Source organism: Camelus bactrianus, chromosome 20 (genome assembly GCF_048773025.1).
Source record: "Camelus bactrianus isolate YW-2024 breed Bactrian camel chromosome 20, ASM4877302v1, whole genome shotgun sequence".
Taxonomy (NCBI): Eukaryota; Metazoa; Chordata; class Mammalia; order Artiodactyla; family Camelidae; genus Camelus; species Camelus bactrianus.
This window is the reverse complement of record NC_133558.1, coordinates 24,797,540-24,819,003: the sequence shown is the minus strand read 5'-3', so window position 1 is coordinate 24,819,003 and position 21,464 is coordinate 24,797,540. Positions and strand designations below refer to the sequence as shown.

The following is a 21,464-nucleotide window of genomic DNA, read 5'->3' as shown; positions in this document are numbered from 1 at the left end:
ATACTGCCAGATTACCTCTCCAAAAGAACTGTAGTAATATTACTTCCTTTGTGCAAAAACATGAATGTTGTCTGGCAGTCAAATATCTTGGCTGAGCAGTCAAGCCTCTATGGCATGGCCATGATCTACCTATCCAGCCTTGTCCTCCATAAGTGACCCTCCTAAATGCTACTGCAGAACTTCACGCAGCTTTCCTCTATATTGTTTCGTCTTCAACACCACTTTTTCTCCAGTAAACCAACACCCTTCTTAAACAATGCCTTTAATACATAAGGACCATTAAAATGGGTGCATACAACCACACTTCAAGGTTTCTCAACCTTGGCATTACTGGCATGTCAGGCTGGATAATTCCTTGTTCTGGAGGGCTGTCCAATACAGTGTAAGATGTTTACAGCATTGGGGAAGAGAAGGAGGGGCAAAAATCACTGCTGTTTGAGAACCACGGATATAACAAATATATTTAATTCCCCCTGCTAAACAGTAAATTCTTTGAGGGCAAGGACTATGACCTTTTTCACTTGTATACTCTCAGTTTTACCTAGTACAGTGGTTTATGATAGATAAATATTTGTTCTCTGCTAATCTTTCCAAAATTAGTAGATAAAACATTCTAACCTACCACATTCCAAGGATTTCTAGATATTCATTAAATTTGAAACACCAAATTTCAACCTGTTAAGTAAAGCTTTTAAAAGCTAAAAATTGCTCTGTCATAACACCCCTATAATTTTCAACAAACTCTCAGTTATAGTTGTGCCCTAGAGGAAATGGTTCTAAGCATTATAAAGACTACGTGGACAATGGACTTCTGTATCACATATACGATAATAGTAATCTACCACTGAGCACTTACAGAAGAGTATCAGAAACAATTGCCTCCTCCCTTCAAAATACCCTCTGTTCTATGAAATATACAGTGTTATCTCAATTAAATGCCTTAGAAACATTCAAGGCCCAGTTAATGACAGAGGTAAATCTTTAATCCAAGATTACTAAATCACGTTAAGTTCCCTACACCAGTGGTTCTCAATTCTTGCTGCACATTAGAATACTCTGAAGAGTTAAAAAGAACAGATCACTGAGCCTCCCTCCAGACCAATTAAATCCGACTCAGGGAATAGTGCTGGAGATTAAAATTGTTTTAAAAATCCCCAGTGGATTCTAATTTACAGCCAGGGCTAAGAATCACTGCCCCAGACTAGTTTAAAATCTCTTGTACCTTAACAGTTAACATAAAGGCTATCTTTTAAGAAAACCTCAAGCACTATGCAATGGCTGAAGCTTATTCTCTGCCTTGCTGACTTGGGACTATGTGTCAACACAATCTTGAATTAAGAGACCTGCTATCTTTTTTTCTCAGATGAGGCATTACCAAGAAACTCATGATATGATTCTTAGGCTGCTTTCTCTACCACTGAACAGAATCTGGGCACTTACACTCCTCTTTACTTGGTGAAGTTACATTCAGTTCTGTCGGAAGCGGCTGCTGGCTGGGACTAAGAGTTGGCGTGGTTATCGAGGTATTGTTGTTGTCACTGGTGGTCTCTTCAGAAAACAAATCTGATTGGCTGTTACTCGTACTTGGAGCGGAATCATCGTCTGGTTGTTTCTTTTGAAAATCTGAAGAGAAAGAGTGAGAAAACCAGTTTAATCTAGGAATTCACAATTACTTTGGGTATTTGAAAAAAATGAAAGTATAAAAATTAAATGTAACAGCAGCAATAATAAAAATTAATTTTGGTGATTAAAAAATGTAAGTAAAATACTGGTGGAAACCATATAAAATTGGTGGAGGGTAACCGAGTTAAAGATTTCCAAGGTCCCTGTATCATTCAGGTGAATGGTAGACATACTAATTTAATGGAAGACTTTACAAAGCCAAATGCATGTTAAAATATTAGAGGTAATCAGCAGAGTGATAAAAGGAATAAAGAAAGTTGTTTAAACCAATAGAGGACTGATAAGAAGGGAAAAAACAACAGAGAAAAAAAGCAAGGTAAATAGAAAACACATAAGATGGTAGAATTGTACAGATATATCAGTGATGGTAATAAATGTAGACTAAACTCAGTAGTTAAAAAACAGAAAATTCAGACTGAATAAACAAAGTCCTGTTATATACAGTTGCCAAGAGACATACTAAAAACATAAACATGAGAAGGAAAATTTAAAGTATATAAACAAAATACCAGCAAATACACATGGTTAAAAAGCCAGTGGGTATAGCTCAGGGGCAGAGTGCATGCTTAGTGTGTTTGAGGTCCTGGGTTCAATCCCCAGTACTACCATTAAAATAAATAAATAAACCTAACTATCTCCCCTCCAAAAAAAATTTTTTTAATTTTTCAAAAAGCCAGTAATAGCCATAATACTATCACAAAATGTAGACTTAAAGGCAAAAAGCATTAATAAAGATAAAAAGGATCAGTATATAATAGCACAAAAAAAGTTACCAGGAAGATAAAACAATTCTAAATCTGTATATACCTAATAACAAAGCTTCAAAATATGTAAAGCAAAAATTATCATATTTATGGGAAACTGATAATCAGACAATGAATTGTTTTCAAACACATGGGGAATATTTATAAAAACTGACTAAAACCTAGATAAACTTTAACCACACATTAGACTATAAAGCAAGTCTCAAAGAACTAGTAAGATATAGACATTATTAACTGACCATAGAGCAATTAAGTTGAAAATTGGACAAAATTCTATATTTTGGAAATTTTAAAAATACACTTTAAACTCATGGGTCAAATTAAAAATTATAAAATTACAAAATATGTATAATTAAATGATAATATAATTACTACTCATCAATATCCAGTATCCACATATATTACATATACTCCAAGTCATTTCATTACTAGGTATATGTCTGATAGAAACTCAATACACATGTACAAGGGTGTTAATTATAGATTGTGTGTAATAGTAAAAAGTCAAAAAAGCAACTTAAAGGTCCATAAATTATAATATATTCAAATAATGGAATAATGTACATAGTGAAAACAAGTAACCACTGCCACACACATCACTATAAATGAATCTCAAAATCATAATGTTGAATAAAAAAAAAAGCAAGTTACTAAATAACATAGTAAGATTGTACTGCATAAATCCTAAAACAGACAAAACTCAAACAATGTATGTTTAGGAATATGTATGTCTAAATCTTTTTTTTTTAATTAACACAATTCAGGATAGTGGTTATCTCTAAAGGAAGCAGGGGAATGTGAAGTGAGAGCTATGTAAAAACATTCAAAAGTATAGGTAATGTTCGTTGATGGACAAATGATTAAAATGGTGTATTCATCAATGTAATGGAATGCTCTATGGTAGTCAAAATAAATGATTAAAGCTATAAGAATAATGAAAAATCTCAAAAACAATGTTGAGAAAAGCAAGCTACGGAAGGATATATATAGTCTAACAATATTTATATACAATTTAAAATATGTAAAATACCATATGTTATTTACAGATACATAATTACAATATAAAAACATGCATGGAAATGATACACCAAACTCAGACAGTAGCTATCTGGGGGGGAGGGGGGAAGAGGAACACAGATCTTCCATTCTATCTGTAATTTTTTTAAAGTTATTTTATTTTAATGTAGGTACTGGGGGATTGAACCCAGGACCTTGTGCATGCTAAACATGCACTTTACCACTGAGCTATACCTTCCCTCTCCTTTTTTTTTTTATTTCTTAAAGCTGGTCAGTATATGACCATTTAAATTATTATGTATAGTCTCTGTATGTTTCATTTAAAAAATTTAACACTAGACTATGAAGTACAGATGATGCTTCACTGTATCAATTCAGAGAGGGAAAAGGATCCTGACAACTCCATACTGCCTTATCTTCTGAACTACAGAGAGGCCGTTGCTATTATGTTATGCTCTGTAACCTCATCAGAATCACTATTTTGACATATTCTGAGCATAACTATAGCTAGCATTTATGTTGCGTTTACCACGTGCCAAATACTGAACTAAACGTTTTATGTATTTAGCTCATTTATTTTAATCTTCAGAACAACCTTAACAAGGGAGGTAAAATGATCACCACTTTACTGAAGAAGAAACTGACACTCAGAAAATTTAGGTAATTTTTTTCCAAGTTAACAGCTAGTAAGTAGCAGGATCAGTATTTTAACAAAGGTCCATCTGACATGAAAATCCATGGTCTTCAATCTCAACCACAAGATGCAGAATGGTAAGCACCGAGTGGCCCAAAGAGTAGGCCTCTATGTCAAAGCCCCCACCCATTTACAGCACCAATAGTGAATGCAGCGGATTTAACCAAAGAATCACTAATCTGCTGTGCCCATCACTGATCTAAAGCCTCTACTGCTTCTGTGTATTTATTTCTCCTAGCCACTTTCCTATTCTTCAGTGTTTTGACATTTTAAAATGGCTTATTATCTCAATGTTATTTGTACAGCACCTTCAGAGAAAAAGGTACTATATATAAGTGGAATAAAAATACTGCAACAGTCATGCTTCTTTTTTTATATCATGTCATCTCACTAGCTCTTCTATGTCAATAATCACTGCAATCCTCCTATAACTACCTCTCTACCATTTAATTGCAAATGTTGTAAGACCCTAAAAGAACTGAAACTGAGTCATCACTGTCCTATTTAACACATTCCCCAATGCCTAGAGACATTGGTGTCTAACAACAATTACCAGATCCCACCTAAACAACCTCCAGCCCATGCTTGCCATGCTCCTTGATGTTGAGGCACTTTTAAGTTTTCTTTTGTGAACCTCTAGTGGACACAATGTACCTTCTTTTAACCCATCCTCTCACTATGCCTTTTCTGCACCTCCACAGGGTGATGTTGTAAAAAAAATTATCAGGCTAATAGTATTCATTACAAACCAAACGGCCTACAAACAAGAGAACTAGTAGAAACTTTACAGTCTCTGCTTCAATTCAATAAAGAAACCATAAATCACAGAATTTTACAACCAGAATTAACTTTGAAAATCTAGCTCAATCCTCTCATTTTACAGATAAAGAAAGCAAGAGCCAAGAAAGTTAATGCAACTCACCAGAAATTCACAATTAATTATAAGAGTTTTCTAAGTCTTAGGCCAAAGTTAACAGCTTGTAAACTACAAAGAGCTTTAAAGTTGGACCTGGATTCAAACTGTGACTTTGCTATTTACTGGACATACGGCTAAAAGTAAATAGTGTAATCTTGTGCGGTCTTGTCTGGAATTATTTCTACCTCTCAGGATAAAGTGAATCAAATAAGATAATGCCCATAATATATCTGGCACATGGGTACTCTCAACAAATGACAGTCAATAAAAATAAAAAGTATTTTCCTAGTTTAAAGAAAGAGCCACTCAGTTAACTATTCCTTTTTGCCCTAATATTTATATCATAGTTCTTACTCTCTTGCTCCTCTCTTTTAGAATCATTTGACATTAAACTTCTGACTACTGACCCCTCCCCACCCTCCCCCCCCAAAAAAACCCCAAAAGTCCCCTCCAAGGACAAAGGGAAGCAGACTTATATCCCACATGAAAAAGTAAACAACACTCTCGTTCCTCTACTCTGGAAAACAGTGCAGGAAAGGTACAGAAAGAGTCACTTCATTTGATTCAGACACAGAAAACACTTGTTCACTTGTTCTTGTGTAACTGGGAAAACTAGAACTCTCCAAGCTCATCTACCTCTTTGAGAAAAAAAAAATTATCTATTTTTGTAAATTGGTAGAGTTCATGGTATATCCAAAGGTGTAAAATCAGTCTTGAATAAAGCTGTGAGTCTAAAACAGATGTGAAAAAGCTTTTCCAAACTAAACTGTTACTTGTAAAAATCTGAGTAAAAACCTTTGAACTTTAATGGGATTGCTGTTGAAAAGTCAACAGAAGCCAAGTTCTTGGTAGCTTAGTTTATTATCAACCAAGGGGGAAAACGATTTCTTGACAAAGATACCTGAGGTATCCAGAAATGAGATGTTTCCAAAAGCTAGGAAAAGTGGCCTAATGATACCAAGCCCAGTCAAAATGGCCAGTGTGGAAGTCCCTGGGGCTGCCTGCAAACATATGTACTGGACATTTTTTCCTCTGTTGTCTTACTAATGATTTTTCTCACAGATTAATCTTCTAACTACAAAATGTACCTCAGAAGACTGAGAGTCCTGAAAACACACGTCGCTGGCACTCCTGATAAGCCCGTTCACCTGAGCAGTCCCACTGGGACTATACCTAGTCATTACTCTAAACTCACCTTATATATAAAAATGTGTAATAGTTATCTCTCAGATATACTATATAGATTTGACAAGATGCTTAGTTCACATAACTCCCATACCACTTTCAGATTATGACCGTAACTACATCCTTTTAATGATTTATTCAAGGCAGAGAAAACAAAAAAGTGATCTGGAAAGGATTCCACTAAACTTTCTTTCTTTGAAAATTAACATTTTTAAAAATTGAAGCATAGTTGATTTACAATATTGTGTTAGTTTCAGGTATACAGCAAATAATATGTTTATTCACTTATACACATATATTATACATATTTTTTCAAATTATTTTCCATTATAGGTTATTACAAGATACTGAATACAGTTCCCTGTGCTATACAGTAAATCCTTGTTGCTTATCTATCATATGTACAGTAGTTTATATATGTTAATCCCATACTCCTAATTTATCCACCCACCCTTTCCCCTTTGGTAACCAAAATTTTGTTTTCTATGTCTGTGAGTCTGCTTCTGTTTTGTATATAGGCTCATTTGTATTATTTTCTATATTCTACATACAAGTGATAATCATACAATATTGTCTTTGACTTACTTCATTTAGTATGACAGTCTCTAGGTCCATCCATATTGTTGCAAATGACAGTATTTCATTCTGCTCATGGCTGAGTAATATTCCATTACACACACTTACACACACACACACACCCTCTATCTTCTTAACCAATCATCTGTTGATGGGCATTTGGGTTGCTTCCATGTCTTAGCTATTATAAATACTGCTGCTGTGAACACTGGGGTGCATATATCTTTTTGAATTAGAGTTCTCATCTTTTTCAGATATATGCCCAGGAGTGGGATTGCTGGATCATATGAACCCTATTTTTAGTTTTTTAAGGAATCTACATATTGTTCTCCATAGTGGCTGAACAAATTTACATCCCTACCAACAGTGTAGGAGGGTTCGCTTTTCCCCACACCAGCATTTATTATTTGTAGACTTTTAGGCCATGGCCATTCTGACCAGTGTAAGGTGATACCTCATTGTGGTTTTGATGTACACTTCTCTAGTAATTAGCAATGCTGAGCATCTTTCCATGTGCCTGTTGGCCACCTGGATGTCTCTGAAGAAATGTCTATTTAGATTAAGTATTTTTTTTAAAAACTCTCTTTGGTAACCTACTTTTTGCTCTTAGTAATATATCATGAATTTTTTCTTTGTCACTTGAAGATCTATGTGATCACTGATGGGTAAACAGAACGTCCATTTATAAATGAGAAATTAAACCAATTAACTTTTGTTATACATTTGCAGTTACCAATTTTTCACTATTATAAGTAAGATTTCATCAAACTTCTTTAGGTTATATTGCTAGAAACAGATCAACTAGGTAACAGAGGAAGCACATTTTTAAGGCATTTGGCACATATTGTCAAATTCTCTTGGCACAACACCCTGTGGTTTCCCATAGCACAAGACTTACTATGGTGTGTAAGAATCATCTGTTCACTTGTCAGTCTCTCACATTATACAGGCCTGGGACAAAAACAATACTCCATAAATGCTACCTGAATGAGTAAGTAGCCAAAAGCTTCTCTGTAGAAAGCCCACCACTGAATTACATTTAAAATTATTTTATCAATTGTTATTTTAAGCCTTTCACAAATTATTTTGTGTGCTTTTAAGGACACTCCCAGCATCACCTGGTTTAGCATTTCTGAAAGACAAAATGCTCAATACCTGTCAATCTCTATTTTCATAATCAATAAGGAGAGATGAGAAATTCAACTGCATTTTGTTCTATCTCACTCATTAAATCTATTTGGCCACTAATAAGGATTCTATATATTATTACAGACACTAAAGCTAGATATAAAGAAAATTAAACTGGAGGTGAAAGAGGAGCTAAGAATTAAGTGCCTGCTATGAGTGAGGCCAGAGGACTTACGTTCATTTTCTCATTTAATCCTCAAAATAACTAGGTAGTAGATGTCATCAAAGGACAGTCCCCCTGCAAGTTTTGGCAACCTGCCCCCTCCTAACAAGTGCTGGTTGAGATCCAAGTTTGTGGGATTCTAGTACCCTACACTTCCCACTATAGCACCCATCACTGGAGCAACCTCTGTCCAGCTTACAGGGGTGACTTCTCCAGTTTCCACATTTCCATTCCCAGGCTCCAAACCCCAACTGATTATTTATCACAGATTACAACTCCATGTTTCCACTGGAAGCTTTAATTTAATTCCACACCATAAAATGCTTCATGTTTCAAGTAGCCAATTAAAGTAAGATGGAAATGTTAAAGATAAAAATTCAATTCTGACATCTTGAAAGTTTGGTTCATGCAAGGCACTGTAAAGAGGCCTCTTTTAATAGAAAAGGGTCTTTTCTCCTCTTTTCTTCATCCCTTCTCTCAATTTATCTCCATGATAAACTACCATTTATAAGCATGTTTCTAGGTTTTTAAAGAGGCACATTCCCACCTCAACCACAAACCTTAGATATTTTTAAAAGCTACAAAGCCATTACCAGTAACCAACCAATTCATAAGCCAAAGTTTTAGCCTTCTGATTAAAATCTAATAAAATTCTAGTAGCTGAATGTTAACCTGGGTTAACAGCCTCAGCAAAAACAAACTGGTTCAATCAAGAATTAGCAAGAAACAAATGATAGGACTGGTTGCTATTAAAATGTTAAAATGCACTCACCTTGGATCCTAGCTTATGGGGAAAACTCATAGTGTGGCTGAGTTCATTTAAACTTTCTTTCATGAATAATCTCATCTATCTTCTTTTTTTGTTTGTTTTGGGGGGAAGGAATTAGGTTTATTTAATTTTTTTAACAGAGGTACTAGGGATTGAACCCAGGACCCCATGCATGCTAAGCAAGTGCTCTACCTTTGAGCTATACCCACCCATTTCTTCTACCTTCTTTAAAACACAAGTACAAAAACCTTTACCCTACCAGATTCTCTCTCATGATGATTCCTTCTCTCTGAAATTCAGATCGTCTTCACTGATCTCAGAATAGAGAGACTGACACTGTTTTGATACTTTCAGGTAAGTTTAAAACACATACATAATTATATACATATACATGCACACACCCCGTATATATCTCCTGTTGATAACTGTTTCCTATTTATACCCACAAATCTGCCCACTTTGAGACGTTACCTCAGAAATAAAATAGACCTTGTGTCTGTCCTTCTCCGCGTATCTCAGGGTATGGCACCAACATTCTAAGCTGAAGTCAGAAGCTTGGGAATCAACTCAAACTCCATTTTCTCCCTCTCTTAATTCTACATCTCAAAAATCACTAAGTCTAGTCATTTACCGCTCCTAAATCTTTTGAATCCATCCACATCTCCATTACTACTTTGGTCTAAGTTGTCATCATCTGTCACATTCCTTCAATAGCATCTTCCCTAATTTTTCTGCATTCTATCCTCTCTCGACCTCTAATCCATTCTCTACAAAGCAATATGAGCAATGTTGTAAAAAAAAACCCAAATTCTGACAAAGTCATTTTCCTCCCTAGATCCTTGAATAGCTTTCCATTGCCTTAATAATTAGATTCAAAACCTTAAATATGGCTGAGAAGTTAGAAGTCTCTCCAAGAAGAGGCTTCTGGCTCTCTCTTCAGTCTCATCTTAAGCCACTGCTCCTCCTCTCCCTCACTCTGCTTCAGCCAATTTGGGTTGCTTTTGGCTTTTTCAAACACTCCCTTCTCTCTCTCAACCTGGAGTACTTTGACCATGGCATGTGGGAGACTCTTTTTCTTTATCCTGCTATTCACCTTGGTAACTCCAACTCATTTTGAACCATAACATAAACACTATCCTCTCAGGGAGGCCCTTAAGATTATCTAGAGAAGGCACTTAATAAATACTTGTTGGATGAATGAATGAATGAATGTCTTATTCACTGAACACTCTAGCCCCTAGCAAAATGCCTGCCACATAATACACAATATAGAGTTGTTGAATTTAACTTATTTGATATTGACGAACACACTAAGTTGAAAAATATTTGTTCTCTTAGACATTGATGGATTTCGAATTGGTGTAAAATTTATTTATAGGAAATAAAAATGATTCTGTGTACAGCAGAAATATTAAGCACCCCTGTCAATAAGCAAATGTTTGAATTTTACAAATGATCCCTCCACATATAGAAATATTCTTCCTTACTACTCACCAGAGGTAACTGGCTCTGACCAAACTCAAAGTCTCTCAAGTCCTGTTGGTTTAGATTCAGACCACAAAGCTGCAAGCTTTCATTTCAGAATACTAGAAATAACACTAGAATGGCTCCTAAAAGCATGTCTTCAAATGCTTTTTTCAAAAGTAGTCAACAGAGAATGTATGAAGCTGACAAAGCTTACAAGCAAAACTCTTATCAGTAATTAAACTTATTTTATAATCTGGTTTATCACTGAAATTACAGTCCCTAGATTCTTCACACCGATAGAGCCTACTCCTCAGAAGTGTGAACTAGCAAAAAAAAGTTATTTGGAAGGCTTGTTTCTTATACAGCATTTATTGTGCAGATTATACAGTCTTCCCAGCAGTAGTGTCTCATACTCATTTACACAGCATAAATTTACATGTTGATGTAACAGCAACTACACAGCAACTATCTAACAGTCCATTAGTACTATAATAACACAGTATACAAGAGACCCATTTACCTCATTTTGGTCTAACCACAAAATATGTCAATTTTTTAAAAAAATTGAAAACACACAGAGACGTTTTCTGATTATTGTGTCCTTAATTTAGTTTCAACAAAATGAGCATCTGATGATGTGTGTGCATATACATACATCCTACACATATAGCTCAATCAACAAAACAAACAAGAGTCAGGCATATTGTGGAAATATTAACCAAAGCTGACAAAACAAAATAGGCAAAGTAGAATCAAAAGACAAAATGAAAACCTCTGACCCATCTGTTGACTGCTAATCCTTGGCACCATTTGAGGACCTCTCCTCAAACCTTTAGTCCCTACTGTCATTCATGAATCACTCCAATGGCACAAGTGTGGCATGAACATAACTCCTGGAGAGTCTGGAGCCTGGAAGATTTTTTTCAGTTCAGATCTAAGGTTTCAAATGTCCCATAAAGACCTCAATGACAACAGGTCAGAGAATTATAAAAGCTTTGGGAATATGTTAGAAAAAGGTCAGGTGATCCCTTTTTTATAGATCCCTGATTGTTTTTATAATTGTATCCATATGTCTTCATGCTACCAGCCCTTCACTTTACCATGTAGAAGTGACAGGAGAAAAGACAAAGTAAAAACAAAGCCCCTCCCACTGGCCATCCCTTTTCAGGAAGTGGAAGGGGAATATTTGTGCTCCTGCCCTCCAGAGCCCCCCAAGGGAGCTTGGCTCCTTCTGTCTTTGCTTCCATCTACGAGGGCAGCACTTGCCTTTAATGAGCTATTCCACCTCCAGTTATTTCATTTCCACTCAGTCCTCCGTCTCACCATCTCACATCAGGGTCACATTTACCACCAATCTTCAGTCCTCCTACAGTCAAGCCCTACTGCCAAGCTGAGCATTTCACATAGCTCAGGAAATTAAAATCGGGGTGGCAATGTTGAGACACACTTTCCCTTAAGATAAAACTTACACGATGTTTACATATTTTTCAAATTATTTTTCAAACAATGCAAAATGATATTATTTTAAGAATGACAATCTCTTTCCCAAAGAGTAACATATCACACATCTGTTTAAACTGTTAAGAGAAATTTTTTAAGGATGAAGTGATGGGTTTACTAACATTTTTTACTATTAAAAGATATCAGGGTATCTCAATGAAGACCATGATTTTCACAAGACCCAAAGATCAGGGTTAACTGACTAATTTTTATCCAATAAGCCCAAGGTAGCAAAAGAATATATGCTTGTATGATTCACAATCCCCAAAAGGCAATTACTATGGATATTTATGAAAACGTTATACCATAAAATAAGGGAAAACTTATCCTTTATATAATGACTGCCAAGTAAAGACCTAAGAGGTTTTTCCACTCATGAGAAAAGCTCATGCAGTTACCTACACACTCTCTGTCATAGGGTGGTGTTTAGGAATGAGGAATCGGACTGAGTTCACATCATGGTTCAATCTCTTAACTGCTGTGTGACCTTGGGCAAGTCACTCAACTTCCCTTACTTCAGTTTTCTCCTTCTCTAAAATGGGAATAATAATCATATCTACTTCATAGGGTTATTATGTAGATTATGTTAATTACATGTTAAAAGTTTCAGAACAATGCCTGGGTGGGTAGTAAGTCTCAAACTATGATCTTTTTATTACCCTTCTGCTTCCTTGAATACAATTCAAAAATCTGCTAGTTTGAGACTGTGACAATGAAAAATAATCTCTCTGGAGTCAATAAATGAATGACCAGGTGGGAATTACATCTAACCCACCTTCATTAGCAATGCATTCTAGATAAGCCAATCTGTGGTTATAAACTCAAATTTTTCAGTGACCAGGTAGATACTATAAACGTACAAAGTCAGCCAGCTTAAAATAGTATGTGTGATTCCAAACTTAAAAACAAAAATAAAAACCTCCAAATACAACATATCTGTGCCCTGCAAGCCAACAGTCTGACTCCTGATTAAATAGGGACAAAGCATTTATTATATAAAAGTTCTTGTGCTCTGTATTATTAATTTCATATATTGGTAAAGAAAAGATTCAACAAATATAATAATTACATATAAAAAGCAAATAAGAAAGTGTAAAGATACAATACAAAGAATCTGTCTGATTCTCTCTGAATCCTAGCTAAGGTGGTCAGAAGTTGTATGACCTCAAGAGAGTTACTTCCCCTATTTATGTTTGTTTCCTCACCTGCAAAAATGTTAAAGCTCCAACCTCGAGGATTGTTGTGAGGATGGGAGATAATGTGAGTGTCCCACATGAACAGAGGTACTGAATAAATTTTTGAATGAATAACAAATGAATGTCAAAAAACTCATGTAGGTCTGGAAAAGATTCTTAAACTAGGGTTCTATTAGCTTAGGCTAATGTAATTGTAAGTGACCCCAAAACTTACAGGCTTTACAACAACAGTTTGTTTTCCATGCTTGTATGTGTCTTCATTCCAGAAATCCAGAATGAAAGAGTGGCCCTAAGTTGAATACTACTGGTCTTGTGGCAGAGAGAACAGAGATGTAAAACTATACCATGGCTGCTAACGTTTCTGCTCATTAGTGGCACATGAATTTTTTTGTTCACATTTTATTTGTTAAAAGATATCTCACGGCCAAGTCTGATGAGGAAGACAGGGAAGTATAACCCTCCCACTGGAAGGGGCAGCAAATACCTGGGGACAATAATAACTTAGTGTTCACACATGTGTACATAAAATTTTGCATATAATTCTGGGTTAACCTTATGAAATTAAATGCAATATTGTGTATACATACAGGCCCATTTCCCTTCTCAAAAATGGAACATAAATATTTTATTTTGAAATGTATCACAGACTAAAAAGGCCTAAAAGAAATGAGACTGGGTTTGAAAGTCAAGTCTCAAACAGATGGCCATTACTGGTGATTTTATAATACTAGATCAATACAATTGACCTAACTCTGCTCTTCCTAGTTGCTAATTACCGGACAGTGTGAGCTGGGGAAATAATCTCAATTTTCTATCAGGCTCCATTAAATTCTAATATTGCCTTATGAAAATCTGAGCATATGAATCGCAATAGAACTATACTAGGCTGATACTGGTTTATTGAAAATAAAGTCTTATCTGAAAAAAAACTGTGATTTCCAGGCAACTTAAAACCCAGTTCTTCAAAAAATACAAGACAGTCTGACCCTAATTCAAAATTCTGAAGGACAGCACGAATTCTGTTTGGAGGCATCTTTGAGCTCAATGAGTGAATAGTATGAGCAAAGCTCATCCTTCTGAGTTAAAGAAATTTATGGACAAGAAATTATCACTGAAATTAAATGGAGGCAGACATGTCCAAGGAATACTGCAGGGGTTTGATCCCCTCATGAATCTTGTGATAGATGAATGTGTGGAGATGGCGACTCGTGGGCAACAGAACAACACTGGAATGGTGGTAATACGAGGAAGTAGTATCATCATTAGAAGACCTGGAACGAGTATGAATAATGGCTGTATCCACCAGAGAAATCAACTGCTTCCACAAGTCCCCTCTCCACATTTTACAACGATAAAAACTGGGTCAAGTACATTTTCTTACTGAAATTTTTTTAAATACACTTTTGTAATAATGAAACAAACAAACAAAAATCATGTGTTTTAAATTCACAATGCCATGCTATGTTTATTGTACTTTATATTTCTCTTTTAATGACTGCAACCTAGGCTTGTTCCTGGTTCTCAAATGGACAAAGGCGATTAAGTCAATGTACTGAAATATTTATAGCTCTCTATCAAATAGAAAAAACAAATTATTAGAAAATTCTTAGAAACCAACTGCCTTATACTAACTAAATAATACAACCTGATTTTGTCTAAATTTAAGACAGGTGAAATTTGATGTAACTAACTCATTTTTAAAATATTTTTTTCATTTGGGAATATGCTTTTCATTTCACTTGCAAGTATGGGTAAACGTGTTTTGAATGGGATGAGGAAGAGGAAGCTATCAATTTAAAATTATCTTTCAAATATTTAATGGCATGTGACATAGGCAAATTCCTCCTTTAAAGGTCAAATTGGTACTAAACAAATTAAATAATAATGCTCTATGCAGATATAACTCTAATTGTCCCTACTCTTATTCCAGGTAGCCCAACAAGAAGTCTTAAAATTCAAACCTTGGATAACTTCTAATTCAGGCAATTAAACTAAATTTGGGCTTAGATCTTACATTAGGTTGAGAGAATCTGTTTACTATTAATTCTGACCAGCAAGAAAAAATAAGAAAATGAGATATATTTCAGTTGTCACCATTGGTACTCACCTTGATACTAGATAATGCCCTTGGCTTCTAATAGGAATACCACAAGAAAGAGCCACAAGAAACACACAACTTTTTTTAAATTGAAGTATAGCTGATTTACAATATTCTGTTATTTTCAGGTGTACAGCACAGAGATTCAGTATTTTTGCTGATTATATTCCATTATAGGTTATTATAAGATAATGGGTATAATTCCCTGAACTATACAGTATGTCCTTGTTGCTTATCTATTTTATATATAGTAGTTGGTATCTGTTAATCCCATACCCCTAATTTACTTCCCCCCCTCCCCTCTGGTAACCACAAGTTTGTTTTCTGTGAGTCCAAAACACTATTTTTTGAAGGGCTGTTATTGAGAACATGGTTCATTACTCTTCTCACTATCTACTTTAGGGCTCACAGGAGTTTGACCTTTGAACTGTTTGCATTTCCATTTTTTGCTTTGACTCCTAGGTAGCTCAGATCTCAATCTACACTCTGTCTTGAATGGTTATACAGATGTTTATGGCACAAATTTCTGTGTTTAAATTCCTCACCTTCATCTTACTAATCTATGTGAAATTTCCCTTTGTCCTGATTTCTTCTTCCTTTTTTTTTTTTTTTAAAAAAAAAAGGTTACTATACTCTGTATGTTACTTTTTACTCAACTATCATTTTTTGGGAAGTAGTAATAATTAAATAAAAATAAATACCACAACCTCATTTATATGAGGAATTTATAAAGATAAATATTTGTAAATAATACATATTTATACCTGTAGCTATACTGAAGTGAAGGCTACTAATAAAACCAAGAGGGAGGAAAATTATTAGAAAACATAAGAGTATATCAAATTAGGAATAAAATTCTACACAAACTGCATCAGAATTTCTGTATGAGAACATATTTACAGATTTTTAAATTTTATCTCCCAGGGCAAAGAATACACACAGAAGAAATATGAATTAAATAGAACTGAACAGGTTTTAAGGCAAGACATGCCAAGTCGAAGTAACAGACCTAAAGACGTGAGGAGCTGAAGAGTAACGGACAAACAAAAATGAACAGAGGATGCTTAGGAGGCTAGGTCTAACTCTGCCAAAGCAGTACAACAATTTCCCTTGCAGTTTATACTTCAATTGTCTCAGCACAAATCATACAACCCTAAAAAAGACCTGCTCTGAAAAGAACAATCACTTTTGCATCTTCTCATGTATTTTACCAAGAGCAAAAACATCTCCTCAACACAACCAGCCCCAAAGCTCCCATTTCATGAAAGTGATTTACCATTTCACTTGGCTCTATGTGCGAGTAACACTGTAGTGCAAACTCAAGGGAAAAGGCCAGCATGTCAAAAAAGGCTGCAGCACATTCCCAATTTCTCTTTTAATATTGTGTTTATCAATCTGATCAATGTTAAATTCCATTCATTTTTTTCCTAAAAACTAAAACTGAGAGTGACAAGGAAAATTACATTCTCTTCAGCCAAGTTCTTGCTGAGGCATTACAGATGCTGGCATGCCCAGTCAAGAGTAAACCATGGCTGAAACAAGCAGGAGCTCAAATTCTTCTGCAAGATGGCTAAAAGATGAGCTTCTGTTTCAGTTTTATTCATTTCAAATAGGGAAAAGATTATAGTTAAACAACCTTATTTGCATAGATAACAATGTTTCCCCACACATCTTTTAAAAAGTAAGAACAGTGACCAGCCTTACTTTAACCAAATTAAAATCCAGCAATGCTTTTTTAAAAAAATCAACCTTTCCATTAACCATTTAGTAATGGCCAGAAAATAAATGCACCACAGGTAGTAATTAGTATACTGCTATGGATGGATGGATAGATGGGAAGGAGGTGGGAAAAAATGGTGCAGAGGGTTTAAGGGGGAAAAATAGCAAAAATGACTTATACAAGCATTGATTCTAAATGGAGGGACAGATTAAAGATTTTGGACTAGACTTTTATGGGACAGGTTTTTGTTGAATTGGCTACAGGTATCTATATAAGAGAAGCAGTTCTTTGTGACTATTCTAGTGACAGACCTTGTCACAAAAGCTGTATTTTTCACCTTGTCATTTTAAAATAATTTCAAATATACTCATGTAATTTTGGAGCTGAAAAGCTTTTTAGAAATAATCTACTGCAAGATTTTTGATCTAAAAACAATTTCAAAGTTACCACCCTACCAGCTTTTTAAAGAAACAGAAAAGAAAATACCAGAATGCACTGCAGATAGTATGGTTAAATTCAGTTTTATAAAACTTTTGACTTGGTTATGCATGTGTATTAAGCATGTGTATGTGTATACTGATTTACAATGTAAAATGTATTTCTTATCATAGGCCATAGCAAAAAAAAAAGTTACAAGACCAATGATCTAATACATCTTCATTCTACATATGAGGAAACTGAGGCACAGAGAAGGAAAGAAATCAACTTGTTCTGGGCATCTTAATCACTGATGTAGGAGCTCAGATTAGAAACACAAAAATGTCTGATTCTAGAAGGTAAATGCACTCCACTATGGATGCTAACTCCAAATAGTTTTTGTTACTTAATATAAATTATACACTGTTAATCACATATTCTTTAAAATACCCACTAAAACTCTGGTAGTCATTCAGACAGCTGTGAACTCTTAGTCCTGAATAGCACAGTGAAAGAAAGATAAACTCTTACTGATCTTTGTCTACTTTCTTGCAGATGTATTTTTGGTAGCTGAAAGCCAGTAATGTCAAAAATATCCTTATACTTCTTAAAAAGCAGCTCAAGAAATATTTATCAAAAGTTTAAATGAGCATACCTTTCCCCCCTCTAAGTGGCCACAGAGGTGATTTAGTTCACATATTTGAAATGCGTGTATTTTTTAATCCAGCAATTTCACTTTAAGAAAATTGTTTTAAAGAAAACAAGTACAAAAAGATGTATATATTAAAAAATAGTGACATAATAAAAGGATATCAAAATCAGCCTGAAAGGATTCATAGTAGCCAAATCTGGCACATTTTCAGCATTAAAAACAAAAAAAAAAGCAATGGATTATAATGTGTTGAGTAAAATAGGAGTTAATGGGTTCATACTGATATAATTTTAAAATGGAAGAGAAGGGAAAGCTCTTTGTTACAGTAGAAAGCAAATAAATACAGAAGAAATTATACAGTTAATAAAAGTCATCAGTGGATGCTAAAACTGGTGGGTGAAATTTTCATGAGGAACAGGGTATTTATATAGTCTCAAAGCATCTCCCCACAAATTCCTTATTAATTAGAAAGGAAACATAGTAGTGCAGAGACCTGGGGATTTCACCTTAATCACACATCTCATGATATGGTACAATAAGGACACATCACTTTTGTAATATTCCTCTCAAAAATGCGTAATTTCAATCTAATCATAAGGAAACATCAAACGCAAATTGAGGAACATTCTACAAAACAATTGACCTGGATTTCTCACTAATGTCAAGGTCAAGAATAACAAACAAAAACAGGCTAAGGGATAGTTCCAGATTAAAAGAGACTAAAGAGAGATGAGAATTAAATGCAATGAAATTAAACTCTGATGGGTGTGGGGGAGACAGCGCAGAATATTACTGAGACAAATGATGGAATCTGAATATGATCTGTGGATTAGATAATAAAATTATATTAATATTAAATTTCCTGATTTTGATCATTTTACTGTGGTGGTTATAAGCTTGTTCTTAAGAAACTATACAGTGAAATATTAAGGATAAAAAAGGTACAATGTCTGCAACTGATGCTAAAATGTTTCAGGAAAAGGGATGGGTGTGTGTGCGTGTGTGTGTGTGTGTGTGTATCCACAAATACACAGAATGATAAAACAAATGTGGTAAACAACTGCTGAATCTGCGTAAAGGATATATGGAAGTTCTTCTGTATTATTTTTTGCAACTTTCCTTTTTAAGCTGAAATTGTATCAAATTTTAAAAGTTTTTAAAAGGTGTGTACATGGCAGCAACCCAAGCATCCACTGGTGAATGAATGAATAAACAAAGCGTAGTTTATGTATATAATGGAATATTATTCAGCCTTGAAGAGGAAGGGAATTCTGTCACATGCTACAACATGGATGAACTTTGAGAACATTATGTTAAATGAAATAAGTCAGTGACAAAAAGACAAACAGTGTATAAATCTCCTTATATGAGGTACCTAGAGTAGTCAAATCCACAGAGACAGTAGAATGATAGTTGCCAGGGGCTGGGGGAGAAGGGAATTGAGAGCTGCTGTTTAATGGGTACAGAGTTTGTTTTGCAAGATGAAAAGAGTTCTGGAGGGTGATTGCATGACAAGGTGAATGTACTTAACAGTAGTACTAAACTGTATACTTTAAAATGGTCAAGATGGTAAGTTTTACGGTATGTGAATTTTACCACAATTTAAAAATCTAAAATATATATAATATATATAATAAAAAACCTAAAATATATATAATAACTATCTTTAAAAAGATATATACAAGAATTGTCACTGCAGCCTTTTCCATAACAGTGTTAACAACCAAAATGTCCTTTGAGAGACAAGGCAGATTTATATGTACAGACACAGTGGGAAAAAAAGTAGAAAATGTAGGCTTATAAATACTATGTTTAATATATTATTTGTGTATGAAAACTAAATTTACTCTTTTTTAAGTTCTTTTATCCATTTCTCCCCCAAAAGTCTTACACAGAAACAACAGAAGTTTAGGAGTAGTAATACCCAAGTGACAGAATTAGGAAGGGAAATATTTTCTACCCTCATGCCATAACTGGCTTTTTTTAAACAGTAAGTATGTATTTTTTTAAATCTTGAAAACAAAACATAGAACACATGTGACAAATATCTGCATTCTCACCACCTAGATTTAACTAATTTTAATATCTGTTGTATTTGCATTGTGTCTGTGTGTCATCAATAGGCGACAGGGTAATACAGCTTTCTAGAAGGGCTACTTCTACTCCTGGGTTCCTCAACATAGTAATGACAGACAAAATGGACGAGATGCATAAGACCAGAGAACCTTGATCAGTTTATGAATTCCTGAAGCCCTACTTGGCTGCGCTGCAGAGCAGCCCTGGAAGCCTCCCTTCCCTGTATGTGGACGCCCACGAAGGAGCAGAGTGCAGCCCCCAACTCTGTTTTTATTCTCTACCCTCTTTTGTTCTCTGGCACTTGTATTAATTAGTTCATACCCTTCCACACACCCCCTTATAGATAATACTTATATTAAGATCATGTGAAGGAAAAGTCACTCCCTGCAAGATGAAGAATGTGCAGTTGGGAAATTAATCTTTGATTCCCTCAATTCTACAGTAAACACTCAGTAATATGCTGGGTTTGTTATCACTTATTTATACTTGGTGAACAGGCAGCCACTTGACTAGTCTCCAGAAGAGCTGGAAAGGGACATGAAGGCACAACCTATACACCAACCCCTCAAGAGAATGACAAGGATGAGCTTCTAAGGATCCACAGAGAATTCTTGTCCTAACTTCTTACCTTCCTTTAAACATTTTTATAATCATATAATTTTTAAACACATAATTTGAAATCTGTGTCTAAGTCCAACAACTGAGCCCACTTGAAAGGCAGCTTCTATTGCCTGTTTTTTTTCTGGCATATGATCACACTTCTCATTTTCTTTGCATGTCTTACAACTCTTTGTTGAAAACTAGACATTTGAGATAACACATTGTACCAATTCTGGTTACTTACACTCCCCGTTTGGGGGCAGGGGAAGCTGTTGTTTGGCTGGCTGGTTGGTTACCTGTTTAGTGGCTTGGTTGTACTAACTCTGTGAAGGCTCTTTACCTTGCAACGCGCAGCCTCTGATGTCCCTGCTCAGGCTTTTCCCTTGTTTTTATCTTTTAGCCTAGAATGCCAGGGGTCATACATGGGTCATCCATGGGTCCACATAAAGCTCTTACTGGTCAAAGGTTGTGCTTAAGCCTCCTTGGTCAGATAAATTTCCACCCCTTATTGTTGTTGAATGTGTTGTGGTTTGGAGACTGCTTTCACTTTCCAAGGAATTTCTGGTTTTGTCCTACATTCAGCTACGGCCTAACAGCTTGGAGGCACTCTCTCTGGTCACTACTGAGAGGTGCAGCCTTTGGCATGCAGTCTCCCGCACCTCAGGGAGAATTGCAATGTGGCTTTCCAGGAATTCCCCCTGGGTCAGAATAGCTTATTGTTTAGTCAGTGTTTGTTCATTGGCTGCGCTTAAGCTCTTTGAGCCAGTAAGACTTTCCCATTTT

General features: G+C 35.2%; 1 protein-coding gene and 1 pseudogene across 2 annotated transcripts in view; one reads left to right on the top strand and one right to left on the bottom strand.

Moving 5' to 3' along the window:
• ZFAND3 (zinc finger AN1-type containing 3) overlaps positions 1-21,464 on the bottom strand; it is a 287,514-nt gene that overhangs the window by 71,409 nt on the left and 194,641 nt on the right. For both annotated transcript variants that reach the window (XM_074348627.1, XM_074348626.1), the window contains one exon: positions 1,441-1,623. In XM_074348627.1, the coding sequence (XP_074204728.1) occupies positions 1,441-1,623 (183 nt within the window). The remainder of the gene's footprint in view (positions 1-1,440; positions 1,624-21,464) is intronic.
• On the top strand, positions 13,463-15,437 carry LOC141574135 (small nuclear ribonucleoprotein G pseudogene; annotated as a pseudogene).